The sequence below is a fragment of the Haliotis cracherodii genome, unplaced genomic scaffold (genome assembly GCF_022045235.1).
Source record: "Haliotis cracherodii isolate W230 unplaced genomic scaffold, xgHalCrac1.p SCAF_2, whole genome shotgun sequence".
NCBI classification, from domain to species: Eukaryota; Metazoa; Mollusca; class Gastropoda; order Lepetellida; family Haliotidae; genus Haliotis; species Haliotis cracherodii.
The window spans coordinates 27290590-27299749 of NW_027266275.1; the positions used below are offsets into that span (position 1 = coordinate 27290590).

Sequence of the window (9160 nt, forward strand, 5' to 3'; positions counted from 1 at the left end):
TTGCTTTCAAGAATATTTTGATTTTGATTTTAAGTTGATTTTGTGTATAATCATATCCAAATGAATGATGAAGAATTTTAGTGACCTCAAATATTTTTTAATTCTTTTGTTTATATTTTTAAGATTTTGCAAACTCGGGACTACCTTTTGAGTCGCAAATATAAGGTTTTGTGAAACGACCATGCGTGTTAGGTAGGGAGAATTTACGTTTCACGGTTTTACATTTGTAATAAATCCGATACACAACTACACAAAAGTATTTAATAAATAGCATATTCCATGTGTCTCGTGAAATATTATGTTTCTCTCATCGCCACTCGTTTTAGTGTAACACAGTGCCCCAATAAACAACGAGTGTGAGTGAGTTTGGTTTAACGCCGCTTAATGACCAGTATTCCAGTTATAATACGGCCTGTCGGTTTCATGCGGGTGGATACCCGGAGTAATGCAGGTCTTAGACGTTTACCACTTGGGAGAAACTCACGAATACGGGTATAATGATGGCAAACCTAAAATCATGATCCGGAATTCGAACCCATAGGTTCGATCATATGTTTCTATCAAGCCCAAGAACGCAACTCTGCACATCGAATTGCGGCGCCTAAGCGACAGTGCTCATCTCCCAACCAGTGACGTTTTTCCGGGCTTGACGGAAACAGCCGAACGTGAGATTGGATGGTGCTCACATTGTGAATGACGTCACAGTAGTAATGACGTCATAGAATGGTTCCATGACGACGTTCCTGATCCCAAAGCCATCTGTTCACATCACACTGTCTTTGTGTTCAGACGTACTTGGTGTTTCGTGTCACGAAGATCAGAATTTGTTACTGTTGACGATTGTTTGATTATTCATCCCATAACTTCCAACAACTGCTGATGAGGTAAGCAAATCTATTTAATTTATTCAAGTTGACTTAATGTTTTTCCGCTACGAAATAAGTGTCGTTACATAGAAATACTTTGACTTTAGAGCTCAGCTGCATTTGCTGCCAAATCGCGATAATGCCTACAAAAGTGTGCTGATATGAACTGGCAGTAAGCAAAGTACTTGTTCAAATTTCGAAAAGCTAAAAGACAAAATATTTATCAATCAACAGATGGCTTTGAAACAACGAAAGCTACTGTCTCCCATCCTCGAGACGGAAGAGAGAGAGTCTTGTCCGCCAAGTCCAGGATCAACCAAACTACACCATGATTTACTCGGTAGGTCATCAACTGTTGGATTAGAAGTATTTTGATATCATGTGTGCCAATGGAATAACGAAACATAATTAGATTAGCTGGCATTCTAGATGTTGGTGAATGAATAAGAAAACATGCAACTTTAAGGTTAACAGTTTCAGGTTGTAAGTTTTCGAATAACTTAGACTGTTTTGTGTAAGAGTCACCTAAATTGAACTGAAAGTATTGTAGGTAGCGGATGTAGAATGTTTATCAATACATGGACATTCAGGAGGGACTTGCTGTTGCGTTCACTCCACTTCGTAACGTGCAGATGTGGAACTTGTTTCCCGAGGTTGTACACAATTCACGTCTTTGTTTTTCAGGTCAATACATGGATCTAAAATCACGAGTTGGAGACACGGAGGAGAGGTAAGCAGAATCATGTGTAGCCATCTCTTAGTTCACCAGTAGCCTGATTTATAAATAAGTCATAAATGCATATTATGAAGATCGAGAGATTAAACTGGGCCGCTTTATGACACAGCAAGCAGAATCATGAAATTTTATTGCTCTGCACAAAAATAAACAAATTTAACCGTCCTACAGGTATTTTGAGAAAATGTCACGGTATTTTCTCTATAATCAGTATTTTCTGATGCAATCTTTTTCTCTTCCTCAGCCTCCTAGATCAAATTCTCAAAGAAAATCAGAGGCTGCGCCAAATGAATGAGCGACAGAGCTGCGAGCTCCGACATGAACGTGAGCTAAGACTGAAGGCTCAAGAAGAAAGACGCGAGTTCCGTGTAGAATATCTCAACTACAAGCTCAGTTTAACAATGGAACATGCGGAGCTGCAGGAAGTGAGGAAGACGATGGAGGAGCTCGCCAGCAGCTGGGAGAAGGAGAAGCAGGCGGAGGTGGAGCAGAGGAAGAAGTTGGAGGAAGAGCTTAGGAACCTCAGATCTTCCCTCCAGCTTGCAACCCTCCAGCCCAAGACTCTGCCTCTGACCTGTCAAACTCCAGGCAAGATTAAGGCAAGTTTCCCGACAATAGCTCCTCCAGCCCACCCAAAGAAGGCACACAGACCGTATACTGGATATACAAAAAGCAAAGTTCCATGCACGGTCCAGCCTGCACAAAACAGGGACACACCCTCTTCTTGTGGGGACAGCAAGCTGAAGACCACAACTGAACGCAAGGGCAATGTCACTCCTGGCATAGAACTCACGTCGAAGGACACCCAGAGAGGCCAAAGTGTTCCTAAACGGTCACTAAGATTCTCAAGAAGAGTTCGCCAATTGCATTAAGATATATTCAATCGTTTTATGAAAACACTTTCTACACAGTGTATGAACATTTCCACGTGAAATATTGTAGCTTTCATTTGATCATCACAATATATGTAAATTTGAATTTAATTTGTAAGTCTCCTTGAATTGTAGAATTGTTCTGGCGATGATTATACTTACTGATCTATTACGTTTAGTGTTGTTTTGTTTTTTTAATTCGCCTATTTACGGCAACTTTAAATTACCTCATAAAAATGTAAGTAAGTCTAGCGATCATGCGGTGGTACTGCTGAAGTGGGTCTACTGATCATGTAGTAAAACTGCTGAAGAGACATTACTGATAATATGGTGATATTGCTCAGCAAGTTCACCAAACACCAGCTCTGCTAAATCTATACTATTGTAGTCACTGCTGTAGTCATTCTTCTGACCAGGTTCTCGAGGCTCTGTTGTAGTCATTCTACTGACCACGTCCTCGGACCATTCTAACCACAACATTCTGGGTGGTCATCGTGTGTCTGTCTGTGTGTCTGCTACTGATGTTGTTCGTCCCCGGATGCTTCAGGGACGTCTGCTCAAACACTGAACTTAAGACCTGTCCAAGCAGACGACACAAACAGTATACAGAGGACAACCCGTTTGCAATCAATGACGCGGATTTTGTGTCAAAGAATTTCAAACAGATGTTATTTACGACACAACAGATTGGTATATTACGATATATGGCCGACTGTTACTATAGGCGTTCTGTCCCCGGGCAGTGTTGATACGTGTTAAGGAGTTAGACGAGTTATTAAAATTATTTTTGAAATTTAAGCAGGAGGTTGGAAGTTTTCAAACGTCCCATGTGTTTACAACCTCGCGTGGAGATGAAGGTGGCGCCTGCATCATATTGACGATGTTGAAACTTCTAATCTGGTACATGGTGAACGGAGGCTCAGAGAAACTCGGGTGGAATATCTCAAATCAGGGTGGGTGACACAGCTCTGACATGGCTGCAGATTTCAGAGACGAGCTGTGTGACTATTTTACAACTGATGGACAGGTCTCGTGTCTCAGTGGGATATATAGAGGTTATCACGCGAGTGTGTTTGGGGATGGTAAATATCCTGCATTAGGAATAAACCTTGTATTTAGCGAGCCTTGGCGAGCTATATACATAGTGTTTATTCCTAAAACAGGATATCTACCATCCCCAGACACACAAGCGTGATAACCTCTTTATCATATAATGTCATTCTTTAAATCTGTGCTTTAAAATCGCTTTCCCTCTCTCACAAACATTACCGAAACATTGCGAGTTTTCCTGGAATGCGCGCATTATTATATATTACGTCACAGGGTAAGTGATGTGTCAGTCGGACAGTGACAGTAGCCAATATAGTTCCAACCGAAATCTGTTTCTTATACAGTGGTGGAGCAACATATACGCAAAACAACAATTGTTTTTAATTGCCTTACGCGGCAATCCATCGGTCTTTCCGCTAGAGTAACTGCCCTTTGTCAAAGGGAAGCTACTCTAACCATATTCTATGAGACGTCACGGCCACGGTCAGACGTTGTTGACAGTCGGTCTGTCCTGTCATAACGTTAAGAAGTGTAGTCAGATGTACACACAGCGACAAAACCAAACAAGGTAACAATTCAAACATATTTCGGCCAAATCCAACTATTTTAATTTGTGGAGAAGGTTTCAAGCCGCAGAGGTCTACAAGCACAGATTGGCTACTGATCCCGCTTGGCTAGGCCTCGTGCCCTCGCAAAACTGTTTCGAAATATATATCTCCAAAGTTGCCAAAAGTTATAAAATGCCTTAGCTACGTCACAGTTAGACACTGATTTTCAGTATATTAGACTGTTCTTTTGATAATGATAGCAATTATCCCTGTAGTTTATCCAGATTCCCGATGGTTAATTCTGACTCGATCGCCGAATGACGAGGACGACGCCATGTTTGTTTATAAACAGTGAAAGTAGTCCTACTTGACCTTTGATGTTTGCATCTCCATCCGCATATGACCCCAACGGATATCGTTTTTATCCGTTGCAGACTATTGGCTTTATCCTGCAGAGAAACCTACCCCTTATATGATAAACATATATTTTGAGTATTACATACATGTACATGACAATCATTATCCACTTAGTCAGGTAGCTGGTCAATCCTGAGCAACTGGACTTGTTGACCGTGTGCAGATCTTTCATCTGAGACTGCTCAACTTTTAAGAGAACTGATCTGCTGATCTAGTCTGTCTCACAGTCCCTAAACCATCCTGTGTTCCCTTTCGCCGTGCCCTAGCTGCAATGCTACAGCTGTAAACGAAGCAGTCTAGATTTTTCACAGGTTCTGAATCTCCCATCCCATTGGGGTGCCTTTTCAATTTGAATGTAGTTGCTTGGCTCTATAAACGATATTTCTTGTGTCTGCTATATCATGCATTGTGTTTAATGATCACATTAAAGTGTTGTATAAGTTACATACATGCTCTCAGATAGGATATTTTTTACATGTTTGTTCGTTGTTTGACTTTACTCAGCAATATTATTGCTATGTGACTTCGGTCTGTAAATTATCGAGTCTGGACCAAACAATCCAGTGATTGACATCATGAACATCGATATACCCAATTGGGATACGATGACATGCATCAACAAAGTCAGCGAGCCTGAACACTTGATCCTGTTACATCCCACTTACTACAAGCATGGGTTGCTGAAGACCAACTCCAACACGGACCTTCACGGGCTTTCACACACACACACACACACTGACACACCCTCAAACACACACTCACTAACACACACACAATCACACACACACAATCACATAACATAACACTTGATATTTCACTGCAGTGAACATACACTGTTATACAAGAGCTACCTCCCCGTCAGTTGTCTCCCTTTATGGTATGTGGCCGGCCTGTTCACAAACTGTTGACTTCCTTTTTACGTTTGTTCCACATTGACAAGGCAAATAAATGACAGATGGTCATTTATGGCCTTAATGTTGCTTGTTTTTCTCTCGAAAATGTTTCTCTCGACCATGCGTGTTAGGTAGGGAGAATTTACGTTTCACGGTTTTACATTTGTAATAAATCCGATACACAACTACACAAAAGTATTTAATAAATAGCATATTCCATGTGTCTCGTGAAATATTATGTTTCTCTCATCGCCACTCGTGAAAATATCTCCTTTTCCGATCTTCACAATACACAACATACGTTTTAGTGTAACACAGTGCCCCAATAAACAACGTGTGTGAGTGAGTTTGGTTTAACGCCGCTTAATGACCAGTATTCCAGTTATAATACGGCCTGTCGGTTTCATGCGGGTGGATACCCGGAGTAATGCAGGTCTTAGACGTTTACCACTTGGGAGAAACTCACGAATACGGGTATAATGATGGCAAACCTAAAATCATGATCCGGAATTCGAACCCATAGGTTCGATCATATGTTTCTATCAAGCCCAAGAACGCAACTCTGCACATCGAATTGCGGCGCCTAAGCGACAGTGCTCATCTCCCAACCAGTGACGTTTTTCCGGGCTTGACGGAAACAGCCGAACGTGAGATTGGATGGTGCTCACATTGTGAATGACGTCACAGTAGTAATGACGTCATAGAATGGTTCCATGACGACGTTCCTGATCCCAAAGCCATCTGTTCACATCACACTGTCTTTGTGTTCAGACGTACTTGGTGTTTCGTGTCACGAAGATCAGAATTTGTTACTGTTGACGATTGTTTGATTATTCATCCCATAACTTCCAACAACTGCTGATGAGGTAAGCAAATCTATTTAATTTATTCAAGTTGACTTAATGTTTTTCCGCTACGAAATAAGTGTCGTTACATAGAAATACTTTGACTTTAGAGCTCAGCTGCATTTGCTGCCAAATCGCGATAATGCCTACAAAAGTGTGCTGATATGAACTGGCAGTAAGCAAAGTACTTGTTCAAATTTCGAAAAGCTAAAAGACAAAATATTTATCAATCAACAGATGGCTTTGAAACAACGAAAGCTACTGTCTCCCATCCTCGAGACGGAAGAGAGAGAGTCTTGTCCGCCAAGTCCAGGATCAACCAAACTACACCATGATTTACTCGGTAGGTCATCAACTGTTGGATTAGAAGTATTTTGATATCATGTGTGCCAATGGAATAGCGAAACATAATTTAGATTAGCTGGCATTCTAGATGTTGGTGAATGAATAAGAAAACATGCAACTTTAAGGTTAACAGTTTCAGGTTGTAAGTTTTCGAATAACTTAGACTGTTTTGTGTAAGAGTCACCTAAATTGGATTGAAAGTATTGTAGGTAGCGGATGTAGTATGTTTATCAATACATGGACATTCAGGAGGGACTTGCTGTTGCGTACACTCCACTTCGTAACGTGCAGATGTGGAACTTGTTTCCCGAGGTTGTACACAATTCACGTCTTTGTTTTTCAGGTCAATACATGGATCTAAAATCACAAGTTGGAGACACGGAGGAGAGGTAAGCAGAATCATGTGTAGCCATCTCTTAGTTCACCAGTAGCCTGATTTATAAATAAGTCATAAATGCATATTATGAAGATCGAGAGATTAAACTGGGCCGCGTTATGACACAGCAAGCAGAATCATGAATTTTTATTGCTCTGCACAAAAATAAACAAATTTAACCATCTGACAGGTATTTTGAGAATATGTCACGGTATTTTCTCTATAATCAGTATATTCTAATGCAATCTTTTTCTCTTCCTCAGCCTCCTAGATCAACTTTTCAAAGAAAATCAGAGGCTGCGCCAAATGAATGAGCGACAGAGCTGCGAGCTCCGACATGAACGTGAGCTAAGACTGAAGGCTCAAGAAGAAAGACGCGAGTTCCGTGTAGAATATCTCAACTACAAGCTCAGTTTAACAATGGAGCATGCGGAGCTGCAGGAAGTGAGGAAGACGATGGAGGAGCTCGCCAGCAGCTGGGAGAAGGAGAAGCAGGCGGAGGTGGAGCAGAGGAAGAAGTTGGAGGAAGAGCTTAGGAACCTCAGATCTTCCCTCCAGCTTGCAACCCTCCATCCAAAGGCTCTGCCTCTGACCTGTCAAACTCCAGGCAAGATTCAGGCCAGTTTCCCGACAATAGCTCCTCCAGCCCACCCAAAGAAGGCACACAGACCGTATACTGGATATACAAAAAGCAAAGTTCCATGCACGGTCCAGCCTGCACAAAACAGGGACACACCCTCTTCTTGTGGGGACAGCAAGCTGAAGACCACAGCTGGACGCAAGGGCAATGTCACTCCTGGCATAGAACTCACGTCGAAGGACACCCAGAGAGGCCAAAGTGTTCCTAAACGGTCACTAAGATTCTCAAGAAGAGTTCGTCAATTGCATTAAGATATATTCAATCGTTTTATGAAAACACTTTCTACACAGTGTATGAACATTTCCACGTGAAATATTGTAGCTTTCATTTGATCATCACAATATATGTAAGTTTTGAATTAATTTGTAAGCCTCTATGAATTGTAGAATTGATCTTGCGATGATTATACTTACTGATCTTTTACGTTTAGTGTTGTTTGTTTTGTTTTAATTCGCCCATTTACGGCAACTTTAAATTACCTCATAAAAATCAGTTTGTAAGTCTAGCGATCATGCGGTGGTACTGCTGAAGTGGGTCTACTGATCATGTAGTAATACTGCTGTTTGGTTTGGTTTGTTGTTTTACGCCGCTCTCAGCAATATTCCAGTGGCCTGTAAATAATCGAGTCTGGACCAGACAATCCAGTGATCGATATCACAACATCGATCCACGCAATTGGGATCGATGACATGCTTCAACCAAGTCAGCGATCCTGACCACCAGATCCCGTGAGTCGCCTCTTACGACAAGCATAGTCGCCTATTACGGCAAGCATGGGTTGCTGAGGACCTATTCTACCCCGGATGTTCACGGGTTAGTAAAACTGCTGAAGAGACTTTACTGATGATATAGTGATATTTCCAGCAAGTTCACCAACCACCAGCTCTGCTAAATCTATGCTGTTGTAGTCCCTGCTGTAGTCATTCTTCTGACCAGGTCCTCGGGGCTCTGTCATAGTCATTCTTCTGACCAGGTCCTCGGGGCTCTGTCATAGTCATTCTACTGACCAGGTCCTCGGGGCTCTGTCGTAGTCATTCTACTGACCAGGTCCTCGGGGCTCTGTCATAGTCATTCTACTGACCAGGTCCTCGGGGCTCTGTCATAGTCATTCTTCTGACCAGGTCCTCGGGGCTCTGTCATAGTCATTCTACTGACCAGGTCCTCGGGGCTCTGTCATAGTCATTCTTCTGACCAGGTCCTCGGGGCTCTGTCATAGTCATTCTACTGACCAGGTTCTCGGGGCTCTGTCATAGTCATTCTACTGACCAGGTCCTCGGGGCTCTGTCATAGTCATTCTACTGACCAGGTTCTCGGGGCTCTGTCATAGTCATTCTACTGACCAGGTCCTCGGGGCTCTGTCATAGTCATTCTACTGACCAGGTTCTCGGACCATTCTAACCCCGGATCTTTCCTGGTCGCAATATAAGTACACGCATTATTAACGAAATGTGATTTTTCCCCCGTTTAACAAAGCTAATGACAAAACAAGGGAAACAAGTCACACAATTATGATGTCTTGTTTAGTGTTAGCAACGATGGAGGGCTTGTTAAGGGCTTGTTACATCTTCGCGC

General features: G+C 42.2%; 2 protein-coding genes across 2 annotated transcripts; both read left to right on the forward strand.

Annotated features, from left to right (window-relative positions):
• Positions 1-1100: 1100 nt before the first annotated feature.
• Positions 1101-2474, forward strand: LOC139469728 (mitogen-activated protein kinase kinase kinase kinase 4-like). Its single transcript, XM_071251984.1, has 3 exons — positions 1101-1206; positions 1551-1596; positions 1847-2474. The coding sequence occupies exons 1-3, from the start codon at positions 1101-1103 to the stop codon at positions 2472-2474; spliced, it is 780 nt and encodes a 259-aa protein (XP_071108085.1).
• Positions 2475-6464: 3990 nt separating this feature from the next.
• On the forward strand, positions 6465-7839 carry LOC139469887 (mitogen-activated protein kinase kinase kinase kinase 4-like). The gene is made up of 3 exons (XM_071252208.1): positions 6465-6570; positions 6916-6961; positions 7212-7839. The coding sequence occupies exons 1-3, from the start codon at positions 6465-6467 to the stop codon at positions 7837-7839; spliced, it is 780 nt and encodes a 259-aa protein (XP_071108309.1).
• The last annotated feature ends 1321 nt before the right edge of the window (positions 7840-9160 follow it).

Excerpts from the sequence above, each read along its gene's own strand:
- LOC139469728 (XM_071251984.1), top strand. The coding sequence starts at position 1,101 with ATGGCTTTGAAACAACGAAAGCTACTGTCTCCCATCCTCGAGACGGAA. Across the intron at positions 1,207-1,550 it reads ACTACACCATGATTTACTCG|GTCAATACATGGATCTAAAA; the intron begins GTAGGTCATCAA and ends TTTGTTTTTCAG. Across the intron at positions 1,597-1,846 it reads GTTGGAGACACGGAGGAGAG|CCTCCTAGATCAAATTCTCA; the intron begins GTAAGCAGAATC and ends TCTCTTCCTCAG.
- LOC139469887 (XM_071252208.1), top strand. The coding sequence starts at position 6,465 with ATGGCTTTGAAACAACGAAAGCTACTGTCTCCCATCCTCGAGACGGAA. Across the intron at positions 6,571-6,915 it reads ACTACACCATGATTTACTCG|GTCAATACATGGATCTAAAA; the intron begins GTAGGTCATCAA and ends TTTGTTTTTCAG. Across the intron at positions 6,962-7,211 it reads GTTGGAGACACGGAGGAGAG|CCTCCTAGATCAACTTTTCA; the intron begins GTAAGCAGAATC and ends TCTCTTCCTCAG.